Here is a 22,770-nt window from a genome sequence, read left to right as displayed (position 1 = left end):
CAGTTTGGATCCTTTCCAATAAACCATAAACTTTCATGAGTCTTTGGGAACATTACTGTAGGGCTAAGTTGGTGGACAAATATTTGCTTTTTAAAGTTATTGCAATGAAAGCTTTAAATAGTGAAGAAATTTTCATTTTGAAAATGCAGACTGGCTTTAGCATGAATGTCAACACAGAGCATTTATGTAGCAATTTACAGTTTCTAGGACCTGGCAAGATTCATTACCCCGTTTTACCCTCAAGAATTCTATGGGAAGTTAAGTCATCTTTACACAAACATGGAGTCTGAGATCATTAGGTGATAAGAAACTCAGTCAAGTTCACACAGCTATATAGAGGCACAACTCATATCCCAGCTGTGTTTAAAATAGATAATTTATCATATACAAATGGTCCACTACATAGTCAAACGATTCCTATAGTGTGCAGTAAATAGCCACCCAGACTACACTCACACATCAAGAAATGTCCTCAACAACGCAGTTGACAGGATGATGCTTCCAGAATGGATTCTCTGCCAGTGAGTCCAAGATCCCTGTGTCCCACAGGTCCACAGAACAACTTCCCCATGCACCCCTGACCCCCATTCAAACCCATTAGAATTCACATACAAGGTTGCAATGGGCAAGGCACTTGGCAAGAGGAAGGTCTTCAGAATACACTTTCCAGCTTGGCGTGTACTTCCCACTCTCCTACCCTGAGGGCACCCGGCAGCAGATACCCTCAAGCGCTGAATCAGAGGTGACTGAACTTGGCACACAGTGAAGAGGCCCATGCGCTCCAGTGTGGCTCCTGATGGCCAACACCTCTGCTCCTTTGGAAAAGGGTGAGTAAGCACTTCTCGGAGAGTACATTTCTCTATCACTACAGGTCCACTTTGCCAAAGGGATGAAAGCCCTCTAGAATGCTGTTCTTCTTGTCCTGTGACCTCAGGGTTTCATAGGTGGGCACCATGGCATTCAGAGACAGACCTTATACGTCTAGTCAGTCTGCCCCTCTGGCCTTAATCTTCAGGGTCAGTGCATCCATTTAAAACAAGAGATGTCATCTCAGGCGGTGCTGGCAATCAGGCGGTGCTGGCAACGCCATCTGATCCTTGGAAAACCAACATATGTGCCATCTTACAGTTGGGTCCATAATGGCATTTCCTCTAGCTATATACTATGAGCTTGTATCACAGATACGGGAAGACTAGAGAGTAAAATTAAGATTTTAAAACGATTTTAAAGAAAACCTGGGGAAAGAGGAGGAAAATGTGAAGGGGTTTGGCTCAGCAGAAAATCTCTTTGGCTGCTCTCAGGATCAGAGTCCTTACACTCAGGGCTCAGGCCCAGGCGCATCTTGTCCTGGGAGATCTGTCAAGATCTGTGGCCCCTATTCTTTTGGGGAGAGCAGCCTTGTACCTCTTCAAAGGCACCCAGAATGCAGCTAAAAAGGGGGCTCTCCACCACTCAGAAGGCACGAGTGAAAATACAGAAATAAGGGTTTTGTCTCCAAGGCTTCATAAATCACTGGGTGGCAGGCATCAAATAGAACCTTGGAGGAGGATGCGGTGCTACAGCTTGTTCTCCTCGAAGAGGATCTGGGCGTAGACAGTGCTGGTGGGGGCGCCTTTGGCAGCCTGGTGGGGTTTGATCAGCTCCAGCTCGGCATAGGTTAAGTTTTCCTCAGCAATCTTTGGCTATAAAAGAAAAGAAAACAAAACAAAACAAAACACAATTCTAGCTGACCACAGGAGTTCTACATCACACATTCATTCATCAAGCATGCATGTTCATAGCATCTTGGGATTCAGAGAGGGATAAGTGCACAAGAAATTTAAGAGGCTACATAGAATCCAATAACATAATTAATAAGATAGATCTCATTGTCTTCATAGAGCACTATGTCCTGCAGTGATATCCTGTGATTTGCTTTCAAGTTAACATGAAACATTCACAAAAAAAATGACTAAACACAAGGCTAAAAGAAAACTTTAATGCTGAAGAGTAAAAACAATGTATCTAATGGTTTCTGACCAAAAGGGAAATAAAAAGGTGGAGATGGAAACAAAAAAAATTCTAAAATAACAAAACTAGAATGCCACCACCTAGAAATTTTTGTAAATGACTTAGTATAAAACTATAATTTCAAAATATCTTGAAAATAATGCTAAGGAAAATATTCCTTGCCAGAACCTAAAGCCTACGTTTGAAGCAGTGCTGGGAGAAAACCTTACGCTAAACTGAAATACTTACACTAAACAACATGAATTAAGTGGGTCAGGCCTCCAACTCAAGGAGTTAGAAAAAGAGGAACAAAATAAAGAACAGCAGAAGGAAGAACTTCATAGAAATAAACCCAGACTGCATAAATCACCAGTAAAACAGATAAACTGAAAAATAAATTAATCAAGATAAAAAGGAAAAAAGCGTAAGTGAATAAAATAAAAAATAAGAGATATAAACTAAATGAAGGAAGTTTAACAATTTTTAAACAAGACTAGTTTGCTGAATATACTGAAAAAACTTCTAAATACAGGATAAAATGCATAATGTTCCAGAGAAATAGAAATTATAAACATTAACTCCAGGAAATCTGAATGTACTGTCAAAAAGAAGGAAGGAAGGGAAGAAGGAGGGAAGAAGGAATGAAGGAAGGAAGGAAGGAATAAAGGGAGGGAGGGAGGGAGGATATCATTTATTAACACAAATTTTAAGTTAAATTTACTCAAAGAGAATGAAGTACATTAAAAGATAGATAATCATATTCAAGTTTATTTTATTCCAGAAATGCAAAGATGATTTGATATCAAAAAGTCTATTAATATAATTCATAATAGTAATAGATCAAAAGAGAAAAGGCATATGATTATAAATGCTAGAAAGGTACTTAATACAATTAAAAACACATTTTTGTTTAAAACAATTTTTGAATGAAGTAGGTGTAGACATATATTTTCTTAATATGATTAAGGAACATTATTAAAATAAAGAAAAATTGGTTATTCAAATCTAGCAATATTAAAAATTAAACCTAAAAGTTATTTTTCAATAGATGCTGTTGGAATACTTGGACAGCCATTTAAGAAAAAAAAAATAAAATCACATCCTTATATCATTCTTCACCCCAGGTTAATTCCAAATGAATTAAAAATTTTAATGTGGAAAATAAACCTATAAAAGTACTAGAAAATAGGTGGGGATTTTTTTAAAAAATAGTCTCCAAGTATGGAAATTATTTTAACATATGACACAAAACCCAGGAGCAATAGAAAAAAAGATGTGTGTATATTTTCATGCTACACATCGCAAAACCATCTCTAAAAATCAAAAAACAACTGAAAACATGAGGAAAATATTTACAGCTCATATTAAAGGGCTTTGCAATTCAACAAAGATAATAAGCAAGTTTCCACTAGCAAATTCAGCAAAGGACAACAGACAGGACCAGCAGTTCATGGGAAAGAAAAATGCAAGCATCTCCGACACAGATGAAATGATACTCACCCTCTCATAATCAGAAAACTGAGACTTAAAGTCACACTTAGACATCATTTATGTGTCTTTCAAGTTACCAAACATTAAAAAAAAAAACAAAGGTTGACAAAACATAGAGGTTCTCTCCTTTACTATGAGTGGGAATCTTTCTTGGTACAAGCAAATAACTGTAAACACTTAAATAGGTATCAGTAGGAGATGGTGACATTCGTATAACACAATATATGGTGCAGTCTTTAAGAAAAAAGGAGGAGCTATATGTGTACTTTATATTTCACTATCATATCCTGTGTAAATACGTGTGTATGCAGGTATGTAAGTAAATATGTGGGTACATATTTTACATACTTAGAAAATCCTGGGAACTCTTGGCACTCATTCAGAAAATGGAGAGCACGTTAACCATAGCTCTTTCTAGGGAAGTAACCTGAATAGCTGCAGGGAGACTGAGCCTTCACTGTGTACATTTGTTGCTACCTTTTGGATTTTGTAGTGGGCACACGTATTTAAACAATGCATTAATTAATTTTAATCCGTAATTAGAAAAATAAAAGTTGGTCATGAATTTAAAGTCACACAGTCATTTTCATTTAAGCACCTCTGCTTTTTATAAGGATGTCAGACTTAGGGTCTTTTGGTTTTGGCTTTGGTTTTGTTGTTGTTTGATTTACTTTTTTAAAAAAGTTTGTATGCCTCTTTCCTGGTTATCTGGTGGAAATTCCAAACAACTAAACCATCTTCATTCAATTTAAGTTTCTTAAAAAGAACGCCAAAAGCAAAAACACTTCTTTTCTTTTGAGATGATGCACCCTAAAAGGCACAGGAAGTAATAGACAAGGAGAGTTACAAAGAATTCCTTAAGCCAGCACCTCTGCTGGAGGCGACTGCCAAGTGACCTAGACAAATCGTCTAGCAATTTTTCAATTTCAAAGTTAAGATCTTTTATAGGGATGAGAGCCTTCTGCTTGCCTTTTGACACCAAAAGTCTTTACATTGCTTCTTAGTCATCCATATCTTACAAGCAACAAAAACCCTGTTTACGTTCTTGCTTTTTGGTTTAATTACATTTCCCACTATAATGATTCCATTTAGAAATGCCATGTGTCCTCAAATAAGCCCACAAAACTCAACTCATGTAAATTTTAGCACCAAGATTTATGAAATCATATTGTCCAGGTGTTTTATTACATTACCTTGAAATTGCATTGTTTTCTAGTGTAGATTATCTGTTTATTCTTAAGTTATTCCATTACGTTTGGATATGAAAAATAACACTAGCTCTCTCAATACAGGTCACCAGGCTGGCTTGGCTGATGTGTTGTTTTCATACATTTTTATGATGTTCCTATAGTAAACATAATTTAATAAAGCCAAAGCACACTAAATAAATAATTGCATCTAGAAAAGCAATAAAAACAAATAAAATTAGTACTTTCATAAGTGGAAAAGGTACTTCAATTACTGCTACAAGCAACAACCCACCATAAAATGTGTAGAATCATTTCCCTTATGCATATTTCTGGAATATAATAATTTGATTGAAGATATGAGGCAGCTCACAGGAGGCTCAGAACTGTGAAGTGTATAGTTTCCAAGATAAGATGCATAATATCAGTCCTTGGCATCTTTAAAGAACCTATTGTGTTTCTGGCATGCAGACTTGGCTATCACATCAGCCATGTGCCTAATTACATTTCCCAGCTTGTTTAACTGGAAATAAATTCTTAATGGCCAATGAAAGGGGCAAATGTATATTCCTCACTGGTTTTCACCAAACTACCTTTCTTTGCACTAATGTTTCAGTGGAAGGTTTAAGGTGCATCTGAGGAGAAGCTTAGGTAGGTAAACTAAAAAACTGGTGGTAAAACCAAGAGCCAGGAGCAGAAAGCAGTGGTTAAAGCAGGTGGTTGCAATGGGGCACAGCCTGACGAGGAGCCTGCTGCAAAGCCCCACCTTTATTTCAGATGATACAAGTTTACTGCTATCTTCAGTAGACAAACCCAACCTGGACTGAAGCTAGGGAATCACTCCCAGCGCCCCTGAAAATGAATGAGGAAGCACTTCTGTTAATTTCCTTATAGCCACTGGCCCTCAAAATAACTCTCTTCAAGCCCCTACCCTACTCTGGGGGATGCAGGAAGCACAGAAGGTTGTGGAGTGTTAGTACAAATTGTGGAACTCAGGATAGAAGCTTCAACAGTGTTGAACTGTCTATTCACAAACACTCTTACGACTGTAAATTCCATTGAAAACCTCAAGGAAACTGCCTGAAGGAGGAGTTCCAGGCCTCAAACCCGGACCGAGCTTTACATTTATATCCGGATGTTGTAATCACTGGAAAACAGGCAGCAAGAGTGAACCAACTGCTGCTGGGAAGTCCTGGCAGAATCCTTTAGAAAAAGCCCTAGAACTTTCTGCATATATGAGAAGCAACTTGGCCATTTCCTCTCTCCTGGGGCTGTTTGGTTTTACTTTATTTTCCCTTTCACCTAACCCGCAGTGACTCCTGGTCAGATTCTCTTTCTATTCCTCAAATAAAGACCCGGCATTTGTTGTATTCAGCTGCTTGGTATCTTGTGTGTCTAAAACCCATTGTTTCATGGACCCTTAGTCTCACTTTTTATATTAGAAAACTACCAGCCAGGGAGAAAACTACCAGCCAGTGAGAAACCGCAAGTAAGTCTGGAGGGGGATTCTATGAGCAAGGGGGGATGGGGGGTCAGATACAGGCAAGTACTGATGCATCAGAGGAAGGCTGCAATAAAGGGAAATTCTTCTAACTCTCAGATCAATGAAAGTATTCATGGAGAAGAGGCGAGGAGAGTGACTGAGGCTATCGTCCTGGGACTGACTGCAGATCATGGGTGCAGGAGGAATTTGGATCTTAATTCAAAGGTCAGCTGTGTGACCTTGGGCCAGTTCCATCACTGGAGCTCAGAGATAATAATACCTACTTTGTTGGACGATTATGAGGATTGAAATGAGGTCTACTTAATGTTTTGGCCCAGCGGCTGCCCCATAAAAGGTGCTAAACATGTGTGTGTGAACAAATCAGTGTTTCAGTGGCATCACCTCCTCTCTAGGGCCAACTAAAATAGCATGCATATGTGCACATTCTGAATGCTTCATAAGTTAACAAGAACTTTGTGAACTAAGTAGCCCTGGATATCTTTTGACAGGTAAGGAACAGATTCTAGAAATTAGTTGTTATGGACTGAATCACGTTCACCAAATTTCCTGTGTTGAAGCCCTAACTCCCAAGACCTCAGAACGTGACTCCATTTGCAGATAGGGTTTTTAAAGGGGTAATTAACTTAAAATGAGGCCATTAGGATGGGCCCTGATCCAATTTGATTGGTGTCCTTCTAAGAAGATGAGGACACAGACACACACGGAGGGAAGACCACACAGGGAGAAGGCGGCATCTTCAAGCCAAGGAGAGAGAGAGACCTTGGGAGAAACCAACCCTGCCAGCACCTTGAGCTCAGACATCCAGCCTCCACAACTGTGAGAGAATAAAGTCTGTTGTTTAAGCCGCCCTGACTGTGTGACTGCGGTATTTTGTTATGGCAGCCCTAGCAAATGAATACACAAGTCAAGGTGAGGACAGCAGAGAATGGAAGAAGAGAAAATAGCCTTCCTGAAGGGGAGATGAGAAGAACTACCTGATGGGGTGGGAAGATATAAGAGATTAAGGCATTTATGTCAGCAGCAGAGCACCCTCCCCGAGGCAAGGCAGGGGACAAAGGTCTGATACATTTATCCCTGGTTCAGTGAGGAGCAGGACTGGAGAAGAGAGGCTCTAGGACTTCCTCACATGGTACCCTACCCCCCTACACACCTCCCATCCCCAGTTGCCTGGCCCGCCATGGCCAGGCCTTGGCCTTGACCCTGCGCCACAACAGATCTAGCTGGGGTGCTGGCAGCCCATGCCCACCTCCAGCTTTCTGGAAAGGGTGCAATGGGGACTCAGGTGCTGCCATGCTGACTGGTATGAAGGGCACCTGGCTCCAGCAGGGGAGGGAAGCTAACAGAGGGAAATCAGCCAGGTGTGGCTGCCTCCATCTGAGCAATGCACCTGGCTGCCAGGTGACCGGCACACAGGCCAGCTGCAGGACATTACTGCCCTCTGAACTGAACCCGGGGCCGAGACAGATCCTGCAGTCAGCTGAGCACACAGAGGCTGTGAGTGCCAAGAGTCAGGTCGTTTCTGTCCCCAAGCCCTGTGTGCCACCTGCCATTCTGCAGCTCTCTCTGAAGCCACTTTTCTTTTGTTACCATGTTTCATGCTGGGAACGTAAGGAGAAACAAAATGGCACGCAGAAGCAGCCCCACCTCAGGAAGAGACTGGGCTGAGGTTTCGAGGTAGAAGACAGAAAAATCCCACAGGAAAGGGCTCCTTGCCCTAGGGGAGCGATCATACTAGGTCTGTATGCTCGGACTTCCTTGGGCACGGCCTCAATTCTTCCAGGGAAAAACAAATTAGATGTTAAGACAGAGCAGCAACATGAATGAAAACCAAGCCAACCTGCTCAAGATGGCAGAGAAAACAGACCGAGGAGCCTAGTCTCTGCTGCCTCAATGAACCACTGGACTGGCCCTGGGCCTACCCAAGGTCTCCAGGTTTAAGTGACTGAGGGTTGAAATTCACCCCATGCTCAGCTCTCCCAAGACGTTCTGTGGAGCCAGAGTTGTTCCCACCATGATGGGGAGCTCTTCTTTAATATGTCTATTAAGATGAGTGCCTTTTTGTAACCTACCTAAAGGTGCCATATAGACGGGCAAGGGACCTGGCCTATGTCCAGATATCTTGCCCTAAAACACAAATAAAAACCAATCTGTTTCAAGATAAAGTGAAATACATAAAATAAACCAAGGCTTTGGGAATTCACACTCCCAGGGCTAAGCAGAGTGATCAGATGTTGGGAGGTGGTGGCGTTTCATCTCTGGGTCGCACTCAGCCATGGTGGCAGCCTGTTGCCTGCTGCCCTCCGTGTGGAAAAAGAGAGCCCAGCCCATGGTGGGAGAGGATGGTGGGGCTCAGGATGTGGGTATTGACAGGGGCAGGACTGGGCCAGAAGATTTATTCCCTCATAGCAGAGGAACCCACTGCTACCTGCCTCAGATGTTTCTGACCTGTCCTTTGAATATCAGGGGTTCTCTAGCAATGAATGCCATAGGTTGCAAAGCCCTGAGGGAAGGGGTTTCTTTACATTGCACATCCTGTGACTGCTGAAAGTACCAAGGGTTACGCTATGGATGCAAAAGAGCCACGTGATCCACTCAGTCCTCCTTCCAGGCTCCTGCCTGAAACTTCTCTAACAAGGAAGGAGAGTATAGGTTTCTGTTTAAGCTGATCCCCTCTACATGAAACTCTTGCCCGTCACACACAAGGTGGACCCCTACTCCTTCAACACCCACCAGGCCCTCTGAAGGCCCTGACACTGATGCCATTGGCAGCCACATTCTCCTCCACTTATTGCACCTGTGATGTCCTCTGACCCTGCACAGTGAACTACTCGGATTCTGTCTCACCCTCTCTAATGACCACGATCACCATCACAGAACTGCTCGCTGGCCAGTGAAGGAAGGCATTTTACAACAAACTAATGACGAACTCATTCATTTATATAAGTAACATCTAAGAATGTTCTAAGCATGCATGTTTCTGAGCTACGTTCTCAAATGTGTGCCAGACCCCTCACGCTGCAGGCATGTTCACCAACGTATGTCCACAGACTCAGTCCTAGGATTACAGCTCCACTCACACCTCCTGCTGTGTCTCTGGTGACATAATGGAGGTTTCTCAAAGTTTCATTTTATTTGTGTTAAATGACATGGGTAAAATGGACATTTTACGTGTTCAGTTCTAAGAATTGTAGCACAGGTATAGATGTCTGTAACCACTGCCACAGTCAGGTCTCAGGACAGTTCCACCACCCCTGCATGCCACCCCACTACAGTCCCACCTTCCCTCCAGCCCTGACCCCTGGCAACCACAGATCTGTTTTCTGCCACTATGGTTTTGTCTCTTAGACAAGGTGACATACAAAGAATCATACAGTGTGTTACCTTCTGGAATTGGCTTTTTTTCACTAAGCATAATTCCCTGGAGATTTATCCCTGTTGTTGTGAGCAATGACTGTCTGCTCCTCTCTGTTGGTAGAGTATTCCACATGCAGCAACCAGCCATCCACTCACCTGCTGGATGACTTGTGGGTTGTTCCAAGTTTTTAGTGGTTATAGAGTTGTTATAAACATTCACATATAGGTTTTTGTGTGATGTTTTCATGCCTCTAGAGTAAATACCCAGGAGTGGGTTTGCTAGGCCACATGGTAAGTTATGTTTAACTTTGTAAGAAACTGCCTATTTGTCTAGGCTGGACCATTTTGCCCTCCCACCTGCAAAACATGAGTGTTTCCATTGCTCCACATCCTTGTCAGCACTTTTTTTCTTGTAGCCATTGTTCTAGGTGTTAGTGGCGTGGTAATTACCTTTTCCTTATGCTTAAGGAACTTTCCAGTCCTAGACTTGAACTCAACTGCTCCTGGATGGCTGCTGAGCCAAATTAAATTCTCACATAGCACAGCTTCCTCTCAGAAGCATTAGGAAAGGTTTAAAATGCAGTGATGAACCTTCCTGGACTCTGGGCATCACAAAGTGAGTTTGCAAGTTTCAGAGCTTGCAATGGCCTATCTAGCCTTCTGTTCTGCTAACGATGAGGTACTATGACAGCAGATAGCAGCCTCTGGGCTGAATCTCCCACCTCTAATACAAGCCCCCTTTCCCCCAGTTTGAGGGTGAAAATCATGGGGAAGAACAATTTTATTTGGCTAATGCAAGAAAAGTTAACCCCAAGGAATTCTGAGGTTGTGCACCTTTCTGGAAGATAACACACTTTAAGTTCTTAATGGGTAGTTTCTGAGTATTTCATTTTGTAGGTGTCTTTCCATAATTCAAGCTGGAAGTTAACATTCTTACTAAGAGAGAGAGGTTTAGTATTCTCTTATGCAGACTCCTGCAAAACAACACTTTTTCACAGAGATCACAGTTAGATGTGTAACTTGAATTAAGTCACAGGAATAAAAGAAAAATGCAATTGCAGCCTCTGCAAGTTCTCTCAATGTCAAAAGTTCAATTGGGTAATACCATTATCACAGCAACAGATCAATAACTGGGACATGGAATGTTTATGCTAACGTCACCTTAGAGTTTAAAAATGTGACTGCAGCTCCACAGAGCTGCACTATCAGGAATCTATTTACCCATGAGAGAATTACAAATTATCAGGAGCAGACTTCCTCTTCTCCCTGCAAGATAAGTGCTCATTTTTTATTCAACAGAGTAACTGGTAAAACAAACTCTCCCCTAACAGCAACCACTGCACACATAACTACGGCCACCAAGGATCTTGAGGCTGTGCATTCAGAAAGCTCGATTTGACAGAGGGTCCTCAACGGGTCTCCATAGGACCCAACTCAGGAGAGAAAAGTATGCTGTGAAGCCTATCAGTCCTACTATCATCAACATGCCTTGGATATGAGCTTGACTCAATCTCAAGGACCATGGGTGTTGATTGGCAAATTTATTTAAACCTATTATGAAAAGAGAATATAGAGTTTTATGATGTATATGTTAAATAAAAATAAAGAAACAAAAGAAATGCCTTTCCAAGACAAAGGACATAATCCAGAAGTGGCTTTGGGAGGTAGCAGAATGTGGTGGCTGAGGATCGGTTCTTCTGAGAACGGAACTCAGAAAACGCTAACTAATTTTTACCATCTCACTCCATCCTCATGCCAGCCCTGTGAGGCGGGGCTGGTGATTATGGAGTTTGGATTACAGGTGGTGTCTGGATTCAGAGGCAGTCAGTCCTTCCCAGATGCTCGTGGGCAGTCCCAGGCATTGCAAGTGCATGTTCAGAGGCAGTGTCTATGCTCTGATGTGAATGTCTTGTATCCAGGTGAGCAGACAGGCAGACAGCAGTCCCTTCCCAAGAAGTAGGCCTGGGATGCCAACAGGGAAAATAGTGAACATCCCTTGGCATAAAATGTTTGAGGTTTTGGAGCAGTCCCTCACCACTCAGCAGGCAGTATGAGCTCCAACTAAAGGGGAAGCTGGGGTAGAAGGGAACTGACCCCATCCTTATCAGAGGCAGGAGCCCTGGCTTGGTGTGGAGAAACTGAGGACTTGAGGCCACAGAACCCAAGACTTCCCAAAGATAGAAACATGGAGCTGTCCCTGGTGGGAGAGAGTGATGGAGGGGAAGGAAAGAATTTCACTGGAACGCCTCCCCTCTCCACAGCCTCACCCCCAGGTTCCCAGTGCACCTCTGGGTGGCATGGGATGCAGGCCACAAGGCTGCAAGGCTCTGTTTGGGCCAGGCTGTGTGTGCGGTGGCAGCAGACCCCTGGGCGGAGCTGTCTGCTGGATAGGTGAAAATATGAGGCTGAGTGTCCAAGGGCTACTGGAGACGTCCAGGGGCATTTTCAGAGGTAATCGTTAGAGCCATCACCAGGTCTACTCTCACCATCTCCTTGGAGTGGAGGCCACTGGTCCACTGGGACCTCTGGCTCTAGCAGCATAACTCATAGTAGATCTTCACTCAGAGGTGAGGGTTGGAATCCAGTTGCACTCCCAAATCTAGCATTCTGTTGTGACTGCTGACTTAGGTGTGCCTTGACCCAGGGTCCAGAGACACATGGGGCCTAGGCACTCTCGGAGGCACCAAACGCCCCACCTACTCTGCAGCTTCAGGTATAAATGAGCCTTGAGATCAAATCTGGCCAGATTCCCCCAACACCCCACCTCTGCATGGTCACCCAGGGACTGAGGGCCAGTCACCCAGCATGCTCTAGGACAGTGGGAGGACTGGAAAAGGTCTGGAGCTCAGGAGAGAAGTCCCGGATGGATATGAAGATGTGCAAGTCCTCTCCACGTTTGGTGACACTTTGGGTTGGACAAACTCACTCAGAAATCATGAGCAGAGCAAATTCGCCTCAGGTCCTTGAGTCTAAAAAGTACACAGGATGTTCAGCAAAGTGCGTCCTCAGAATGGATGTGACATGACAGAAAGTCACCACCTAACTGCTCTGAGGACAGGCAGAGGTGACCCTTTTGGGAGCTGCTAAGTCTGGCATAGAAAGGCCCAAGGCCAAATCTTATTGGTTCAAGTTTCTACAAGTTATCAGACAGATAGATGCCTGTCAATTTCACCAACATATGTTTTGGAAGCTAAAATGTGATTATAGACAGTGCTCTTGGGGAGAGTCCTAATACTTGGAACTTTCAAAGTCTCACAGCAACCGCTCCATGGTCTAACATGGTCATTCATTTCTTCTCCCCTGTGGACCATAGGTGTTTGAATTCCCAGCTGACTTTCAAAGTACTGTTACTGGCAGTACTGTTCAAGAGGATGCTTTTGCTTAGAAAAAAGGGAGCCTTTGGTTATCTACTTCAACATAGATGTTCATGCTGAGAATTTGCAAACTTGAACACACTCAATATTCTGATCAACCACAGTCTTTAACACTCTCCTAGACCCATCTAATTGTGCCAGGGCCTGCTTAGGAACATGTGCTCTCAGAGACAGGAAGACTGTCATTCACTAGCTGTGTAAACTTGGACAAGTACTTAACCTCTTTGTTCCTCCATTTCCTTATCTACAAAGTGGGACTCATAATAGTAACTATCCTGTAGAGTTATTTTGAGGATTAAATGCATTAAAACATGTAATGTGCTTGGAGAAATGCTATACAAGTGTTTGATTATTACTGTTGTTACTATTTGCATTATAGATGATGAGCAAGTATTGTTTAAACAGTCCGTTGCTTTGAAATATTTAGAGGTAGAAAGAAGAAAACATTTTGAGACATTTTGGAAAGTATTATGTGCTAAACGCTAATGAACACCACTGTGTCTCAGAGCAGGGCCAAACACATCTGGCTATTTTATATTTTTTTTGGTAGGAAAGACAATCCTTCTAAATAATAAGTCAAACCATGTCACTCACTGCTCTGCACAGTTCTCCAGTTGTTTCTCATCACATTCTGAATCCAGAATTCTTATCAGGACATCAGCATGGATAAGGGTCTTGATCCTTCATGACCTTGTCCTGTGCCTGCCTCTGACCTTGGCTTGCTCCACATATCCCTCTTGCTGACCAGGGCTCCAGTCACATGGATCTCTGTGTGTTTCCTGGACACACCCCGGATGGCACTGTTCATTCAGGGTCCACTTCAGGACCTTTGCCCAGGCTGTGTTCTCAGCCCAACCTGAGATGTTCTCCCCACAGAGCCATGTGTCTCATTCTCTCACTCTCAGGTCTCTGCTTAACTGTGATGTCCTCCCCATTGAATGCAGCCCCCCACCCCCAGCTCCCCTTGCCCTGTTCTGCTGCCCTCAGAGCACAGATCACTCCTTGGCATTATAAGGTATCATCCATTTGGTAGCCTTCTGTCTTCCTCCACTAAAGAATGTGACAATAGCACCTAATATTTACTTAGTACAACAACTAGTCTATGTGGAAGGTACCCTTATTATCACCCTCATTCGACATGTACAGAGACGAAGGTGGAGAAGTGGCGAGCATGCAGCCAGCAGCTAGTGAGCAGCAGGGCTGGTGTAGAGCCGGCCTCTGACCACACTGCTGGGCTCCCCAAAGGCAGTGACTGTCGCTTATTTACTGCTGCAACCAGGGCCGTGTGGATAGTGTAGACAACAGGTTTGACAGGAAAGAAAGCTCTGATGTGAGCAGTATTTTCCGATTTTCGTGTGTGACTACCCTTACCACAGCTAATTTCAAGGTGCCAATGTCTGTGCCCCCTTTAGTGGATGAGAGGTTGAGGATGCTGCTGGCTGCAACTTCAGCTCCTAGAAAGACATCTGACTCAGGCAGCCATTTTTGAATGAATGAATGAAAAAGACAAAATGAAAGAAAACTAGTCTGATACTGTCTTTTAGCACCCCCACCCCAATCTGCCTGGCCTCAGGAATGTAGACAGGGACACTTTCCTCTTTCCAGTGAAACTCTTCTTTCTTTTAGCTTCTCTAGGGGGTCCATGACAACACTCTACCAAGAAGTAGAACACCTGGGTTCTACTGCTTGGAGTCATCTAAAATCTCCACATGGCTTTTAACTTACTAGTTTAAAATATAGGTAGATATAGATAGATGATTGATCACTAGAGAGAGAGAGAGAGAAAGAGAGAGAGGATATCTTCCAGTCTTCCATTGGGTAGGCTGTGAGAAAGTGGCTACTGATTCTTTTTTTTTTCTTTTTTTTTTTTTTTTCGTGGGAGAATAAAATAGGAAAATACTTCTGGAAGTTAATTGGGCAGACTCTATCAAAATTAAAAATGAGGCTATACTTTCACGTAATGATCCCACTTCTAAAAATCTCTCCTGGCCGGGCGCAGTGGCTCATGCCTGTAATCCCAGCACTTTGGGAGGCTGAGGGGGGCGGATCATGAGGTCAGGAGATCGAGACCATCCTGTGAATGGTGAAACCCTGTCTCTACTGAAAATACAAAAAATTAGCCAGGCGTGGTGGCGGGCGCCTGTAGTCCCAGCTACTCAGGAGGCTGAGGTGGGAGAATGGCGTGAACCCGGGAGGTGAAGCTTGCAGTGAGCTGAGATCATGCCACTGCACTCCAGCCTGGGTGACAGAGCGAGACTCTGTCTCAAAGAAAAAAAAAAAAAAAACTCTCCTACAGAAATACTCACATAAAGTTATATGTGAAAGGATATTTACCAAAGCATACATTCTAAGAGTGAAAAATTAGAACAACCTAAATGGCCAAGAGTTGGATACTGGTTAAAGAAATGATGATACTGTAACACTTTGCAGTAATTAAAGAATGAGGTAGATCTATACGTACTGATGTAGAAAGATGTGCCTGAGATATTGTTAATGAGAAAACAATTCAACCTGTGAATGTTGCGTAAAGAATCATTCCCATTTTTAGCAAACTTGGTACACAGAAATGAATTTGTCAGAATCTATAGCCATGACCCACACTAAATGTGGGTGGACTGTATATACCTATTGGGAATATATACATAAATATGGATCTACATTTGTATATACAAAAAAAATTAGAATAATATATGCCAAATTCCTGACAGAGACCACTTAGAGGAATAATTTCACTTTCTATTTTAACAAAAGGAGATTCTGATTGCCAGCCTACTTCTCTACCACTGTCCAATGAGGTCAAGACAGAAAACACCCTGAAAACCCAAAGACTCAGACTTTACTGAGTACTTCTGACAAAAGGCATCAGAGCTCAGAGCGCAGTGGGGCAGAACAGGGATCTGTGGCCAAGTGCCTGGTTGGAGCAGCTCTGCCATGTCCTAGTGGGAGACCTTGTATTAGTATTTACCTTCCTGTGTGTCCTCTAACTCATCTGTGAAGTGGAGACAATAAGAGTTGTCTCAAAGTTAAAGGGGTGCTTCTCCTGGTAAGCACTGGAACAGTGTCTGCATGTGGGAAGTGCCATGGAAGGGTGAGCATTATCATTATCATCATCATTATCATCATCATTACCACCGCCATCACCACCATCATCATCACCATCCTCTTCATCATCACTACCATCATTCCCACCATCACCATTACCATTATCACCACCATAATCACATCATTGTCATCATCATCACCAGTACCATCATCATTACCACCATTATTACCAACACCATCATCATCATTATCATCATCAGTATTACCATTATTAATACCATCACTGTCATCACCATCATTATTACCATTATCATCACCATTATTATCATCACTGCCACCATCATCACCATCATCACCATCTCTATCGCCATCATCATCGCCACTATCATCACCATCACCATAATCAGTACCATCATCAATACCATCATCACCATCACAGTAGTTTTAGGTCATAGACATGATGTACAGGGCACAAACCAAGCATTAAAACCAAATCTAAAATAGCAGTAGGCATGCCTGCTTATTTGTTAAATTCATGTTGAATGCAATGTTGGCAATGGGCACATATGACTGAATTAATAATTTTTATTCTTCATCTTTCTATGAACACACTCAAGGTAAATTTATGAGGCTGTGTCTTATTATCTTTTGGTGACCACATGTGCTCTTTGGAAATTCATAAATTTAATTTTAAGAAGTTATAATAATAAATCAGAATTGATTCTGGCTAGAAAAAAAAATCTCCTTAAATGCACCATCAGTTTGTTGTGAACTCAGAATTTCACATAGAAATTTTCTTCCTGATATTTTGGGTGCCTAGCTTGATGCTACAGATATGTTGATGATGTTTATCTGTCTTTCCAAAATGGCACTTCATTTCTAGTATTCTCCATGTGGGATTGAAAAAGTCTTTTAGTAACTCTGAGGTACTCTGTGCTCAAAACTGAAGTTTTAAATGAAATAGGCTTGAAAATGTGAGCAGAAATGATATTGTTTCATGAGATTTCAAAAATAAAACGCAGAGAAAAAGTTTTAAAAAATATTTCCCAGCAGTGCAATGATCTCAGAAATGAAGTGCCCAATAACGGCAGCAAATCAGCCATACTGAGATGGAAAACAAGATACTGCTCTGCAGGGAGGGACAGTCCCTACAGGCACGTAGGGACAGCCTGCCCCAGAGTGGAGCCCCACCATGACGCCTGGGACCAGGGTGGGCTGCACAACCAGGAAAGGCCACCCATGGGCTGGCCTGCTGGATGTGCAGGCCTGCCTCCTGCCTAGGCCATCCTCCAGCCCAGCGAATCTCCCTGCACCTGCTCATCTTGGTCAGGTGGCTCCCAGGCTCATGCTCCTGCCTCTCTGGCACCTTGGCCCCTGCCTGTCAGCGCTCAACAATTATTGGGGAATTAATAAATAGAAGACTGGGAAAGCAATATGAATGAATCAATGATGCATTAAACAGGAGAAGCACATGGTCCTGAGGGGGCCAATTCCAAAGTCACCTTCCTTCTCAAAGTACAAAGCCACATTACCCTTCTAGAACAAAGTGGGGCAAACTCTGTTGGTAGCAATATGCAGTAGGATTCCTTTTGTCTCCCAAAAGGGAGGCCTAAGGAGAGCTTAAGGAGCTACACCAGTCTTAAAACATTTCTTGAGGCCAGGCACTGGCTCACACCTGTAATCCTAGAACTTTGGGAGGCCAAGGTGAGAGGATCGCTTGAGACCAGGAGTTTGAGACCAGCCTGTGCACATAGTGAGACCCCAGCTCTACAAAAAAAAAAAAAAAAAAAAAAAAAAGCTAGATGTGGTGGCACGTGCCTGTGGTCTCAGCTACTTGGGAGGCTGAGGCAGAAGGATCAGTTGAGCTGAGGAGTTTGAGGCTACAGTGAGTAATGATGGCCATTGCACTCCAGCCAGGGCAATAGAGCAAGACTCTGCCTCAAAAAAAAAAAAAAAAAAAAGACTCCTTGAAAGTAACTGTGTCACTTAGCCCATCTTCAACAAAATTGGAGCCCCAGTGAATTTCTACTGGTCTCCGACACAGCTGAGAAGCACGTGACCTGGTTCTTGCCAGGCAAGTGTTGGCAGGGGCAGGCAGTAGAGGGGCCTTGTCACTAACTGTGTGGCCTGCAGGGAAGACAGCCCTCTGTCAAGGTTAACAGACTTCCTGATACAGGATATTCTCACTTCCAATGTTGGGGAGGTATGATCTTGATCGCATCCGGCTTACCGAAGGCTGAGACACCTGCTCTCTCTAGACTGGAAGAAGCCATGAAAGCAAATGGCTTCTGTTTTCCGCACGCCCATCCCTTCTGAAGCCTCAACATCCGTTCTTCCCTCCAGCTGACATACATAACTCCCCGCGACAATAATGGGCTGTGCATGTGTACCTAGGGGAGCATAGAAATTTTATCTCTGCAAAAATGGTACTAGTGTGATACAAGCAAAGTTTGTATTTTTTTCCCAAGGCTTTTACTTGGGGCAATATATTGTACATATGGTTGTGGCTTTTTTTCTTCTTTTTAATTTTAAATTGAGATTATGAATATATTTTATGCAGGTTAATATATCCTTTTCATGTAAAATTTAACTGAAACCAGTTCTAGCACATTAACGACAACAAGAGAAATTCTCTGGCTTATTATAAACATCCTTCAAGAAACCTGAAATGCATGTCCTCTGGATATAATTTTGCTGGGACTTGGGTTATTATTAAAATCCTCTCAGAATTCTATCACTGCTTTCTAATGTGCTTCAAAGTCTTTTTCCGCTACTGATAAGAGACAAATTCTTTTTTGGCCCTGGCAGTACATTCTCAATGGTGAAAACTGGGGCTGGGGGAAGAAACTTCTTCCCAACACCTGGCAGATGTGGAACAAGGCAGGGCATCTCAGCTCTGGGCTGGCCATGCTGTGGTTTTCAACAGCGCTACAGAGGAGGCAGGTTTCTACGGCAGGGTCTCTCAGAACTAGGATGAATGAACTACTTCCTTTCTGTCCATTTTGAGCACTCTAATCTTTGGGTTTCCATGAGAAGAGGGAGGCTTACTGTGGACTGTAAGCTGGAGAGAATCACAGGTAAGTCAGTCTTGGTCACCCAGTCAAGTGCTACACTAGGAGATCATGGGGCAAGGCTACATACACCTGGCTGACGTACGGATGAGCTGTTCTGGAAAGGTCTGCAGGAATTAGAGAGTCACAAGGACTTTTAGAATTATCATATTTAGTTTTCTCTTTGTTGACAGATAAGACAACTCCCTTTCTCCCCAGGGGCCTGACCTGTCTTACTAAAGTGAAAGCACAGTCTTCTCCGGAGGTGGGTGGCAGCGACTCTGGATCCTGACAGCTTTGACCCTACCAGAGGTGCCTACTTAGTTTGAAAAGTTATTCAGAGCCACACTTCTCAAACTTTACTGTTTATCATACTCATCTGGGACCTTGTAAACTGCAGGTTCCACTTCAGTAGGTCTGAGTCAGGGCCGGAGATTCTACTTTTCCAACAAGCTCCCAGGCGGTGCCTGGCCTTCTGGCCCACAACTGGAGCAGGGAGAACTCAGACTAAGTTCCATCCACAGATCCTCCCATGCAAACATTATTCATCATTCACTCCATACACATTGGCCAAAGGGGCACTCTAGTAATTCCAGATTCCCTGCTGAGGACATCATTAGGGGTAAGACTGGTTCTCCCTGACTTAAAACCAGTTCCCATGTAAATTTGAAGCTTCTGGAAATCAAGGGACACAATTAACAGAATGAAAAAGTCACTACAGGACGGGTGAAAATTTTGGCAAATTATGTAACTGATGTGGAATTAAAATTCACAATATATAAAGAACTCCTACAATTCAACAACAACAAAAAATCAAATAACCTCATTTTTTTTAATGGGCAATGGACTCGAATAGCCATTTCTCCAAAGATAGACAAATGGCCGACAAGAACATAAAAAGATGCTCAACATCACTCTTTAGGGAAATGCAAATCAAAACCACAATGAGATACCACCTCACATCCATTAGGAATAGCTACTATCAAAAAAAAAAAAAAGGAAACTAACAAGTGTTGATGAGGATATGAGGAAATTGAAACCCTGTGTGCTATTTGTAGGAATGTAAAATGGTGCAGCTGTTTTGGAAAACAGTGTGGCAGTTTCTCAAAAAACTAAAAATGCCATTACCATCTGATCTAGCAATCCCTCCTCTGGGTATATAACCAAAAGAATTAAAAGCAAGAACTCAAACAGATATTTGTACACCATGGTCATGGCAGCATTAGTCACAACAGCCAAAGGATGGAAGCAACTCCACTGTCCACCAAGGGATAAATGGACACAAAAAATGTGGTGCATACATACAATAGAATATCATTAGGCCTTAAGAAGAATGAAAATTCTCACACACACAGCAACGTGAATGAATAAGGACATTATGCTAAGCAAAATAAACCAGTCACAAAAAGACAAATACTGCAGGATTCCACTTCTATGAGGTCGCCAAAGCAGTCAAATTCATAGAGACAGAAAGTAGAATGGTGGAAGCCAGGGGCTGGGTGGGTGGGGCTGGGGGTGTTTCTTGAGTGCAGAGTTTCAGTTTTGCAAGATGAAAAGAACATTGGAGATTGGCCACACCACAATGGGAGTGTGTTTCACATGACTGAATTGTACACTTAAAAATGATGAAGATTGTACCTTTGCTGTTAGGTGTATTTTACCACAATTTAGCTTCTGGTTGGGAATGCCATGGGCTAAGGCAGGATATCCCATGCACACTGAGGTGTGGGGCAGGCCATGAGCTCCATGTGTGCCTGTGTCATGGTGGATTTGAGGTGCCCGCGGGCCCTCCAGGGGAGTGTCTGGTCAACAGTCAGAAGAGTTGTTCTGGAATTGGCTTGAGGACCCCAGTTAGGGGACCAATGGGCTGCACAGATGGCTGCTGTGCCTGTGAATGTGTTCAAGGAGAAGACAGCCTGAGAGAAGCCAACACTCTAGGGCAGTGGATGGGGGGAGGCAGCCTGACCACCTGGGGAGAAGCAACAGCCAGGGGTAAAATCAGTCAACCAGGGGGCCAGGCCTCTCAGGACCACCTACAAGTACAAAGGTGGGTGGACCATGAGGGGGCACCCAGGACAGAGGAACTGAAAAGTACCCCAAGAACTATCTACAAGCAGATCACTGACGTGAACAGGCACAACTCACTCGGATGCCGAGACTAACCTAGATTCCAGAGAAGTGGGAGGCAGAGGTGAGGAGGCCTCAGAAAGAAGGGGTGAGTGAGCCACATCTTGGAGCTGAGCAGCAGCTCCGCGGGAGGATTAGGTGGGCGTGGGTGAGAACAGAGGACCTAGACTGCTTGGGGTCTCAGCAGGATAAGGGTCCTGGGTGGGGTAGGCCTGAGGGAGCACGGGCAGATTATGACGAGGGCCAGCCACTACTCACAGGAAGCCGCCTCATCCTGGAGGCGAGAGGGAGCCATTTACAACAGGAAATGACACGGATGAAGCTGTGTTTCAGAAAAATCCCTCAGCAGCCATGCAAAGGATGGATCGGAGCGGGAAGACAGGACACAAGCGCTCCCCTGGGAAATGTGCAGTGATTAAGCCTGTGGCGCTCCTGGTTTTCTATGTCTTTCGTCTCTGGCTCACAGAGATCATTTTCTCCCTAAAGAACAGGGGTGGCCTGACCCCCTCAGCTACCCTAGGGCTTAATTATGGAGAGGGAGGACTTGCAGGTGAGGTGTGGGTGACCCTTTGTGGAGGAGGGCATGGTTGATGACGAGGCATGGAAGACCCTATCCAAGTTCATTCGACCCCAAGATTGACACTCGCCACTTTCCAGTTAATGTTGAGATGCTGACTGCCCTCCTTCCCAACTCAGGTAACAGTCCTCTGTCCTGTGGCTGTTTTTCCTTTAACTCCGAGGTTTTGCTTCCGCATCACAGAAAAGTTCCCCCTACTTGGCCTCTAAATCAATAACTGACCGAAAGCAATAAAAATAGATCAAATGTATTTCTGGCTTTCTCAGTGTCTTCTGAAACAAGGAAGCAATGACAACTTTTCCTGGATGTGTGTGAATCAGCTCCAAGGCTTCCGAAGCTTCGCTGCAGAGGGTTCAGTTCCTATGGCCCCAAGAGGCTTCAAGGGATGCTTGGGCCAATGCCTCACCCCAAGGGGATGAGGGAGCACTGACATATGGGAACTGTAAATGCTTATTAGACAAGCTGGTCACACTGTCAGATAGAAAGTGCCTGTGTGATCCACGTGGCCTCATATTTATCTGATTAGCAGAACTTTGAAAGCAGCTTTTTGTGTTTGGTTGTTTTATTTTAAAAAAAAAAAAAGGAAAAGCAGTTTTGATACCTTGATTTTAAAATTTAAAATGTCTAAAATGACTTTCTTCTTCTTCTTCTTTTTTTTTTTTTTTTTGAGACAGAGTCTCACTATGTCACCTAGGCTGGAGTGCAGTGGTACGATCTAGGCTCATTGCAACCTCCATTTCCTGGGTTCAAGCAATTCTCCTGCCTCAGCCTCCTAAGTAGGTGGGATTACAGGCACGTGCCACCATGCCCGGCTAATTTTTTTGTAATTTTTGTGGAGACGAGGTTTCACGATATTGGCCAGGCTAGTCTCAAACTCCTGACTTCAGGTGATCGGCCCGCCTCAGCCTCCCAAAGTACTGGGATTACAGGCGTAAGCCACCATGCCTGGCCTCACCTTTTTCTTCTTTTGTCCTACCATTTTTTAAAAACTTCTGACTACTGTTAATGTCTAGAGTACATACTTCTTGCAAAATGCAATGTTGTCTTGGAAACCTAAGAAAAGATTCCCACTTGT

General features: G+C 43.5%; 1 protein-coding gene across 1 annotated transcript in view; it reads right to left on the bottom strand.

Annotated features, from left to right (window-relative positions):
* Positions 1 to 1,144: 1,144 nt before the first annotated feature.
* VSTM4 (V-set and transmembrane domain containing 4) overlaps positions 1,145 to 22,770 on the bottom strand; it is a 101,441-nt gene continuing 79,815 nt past the window's right edge. Inside the window, 1 exon segment of the mRNA NM_001194390.2 lies at positions 1,145 to 1,682. Coding sequence (NP_001181319.1) covers positions 1,557 to 1,682 — 126 coding nt within the window. The 3' untranslated portion in view covers positions 1,145 to 1,556.

The sequence above is a fragment of the Macaca mulatta genome, chromosome 9 (genome assembly GCF_049350105.2).
Source record: "Macaca mulatta isolate MMU2019108-1 chromosome 9, T2T-MMU8v2.0, whole genome shotgun sequence".
Classification (NCBI taxonomy): Eukaryota; Metazoa; Chordata; class Mammalia; order Primates; family Cercopithecidae; genus Macaca; species Macaca mulatta.
Note: the sequence above shows the minus strand (reverse complement) of the source record. Positions and strands in the feature narration are given on the sequence as shown.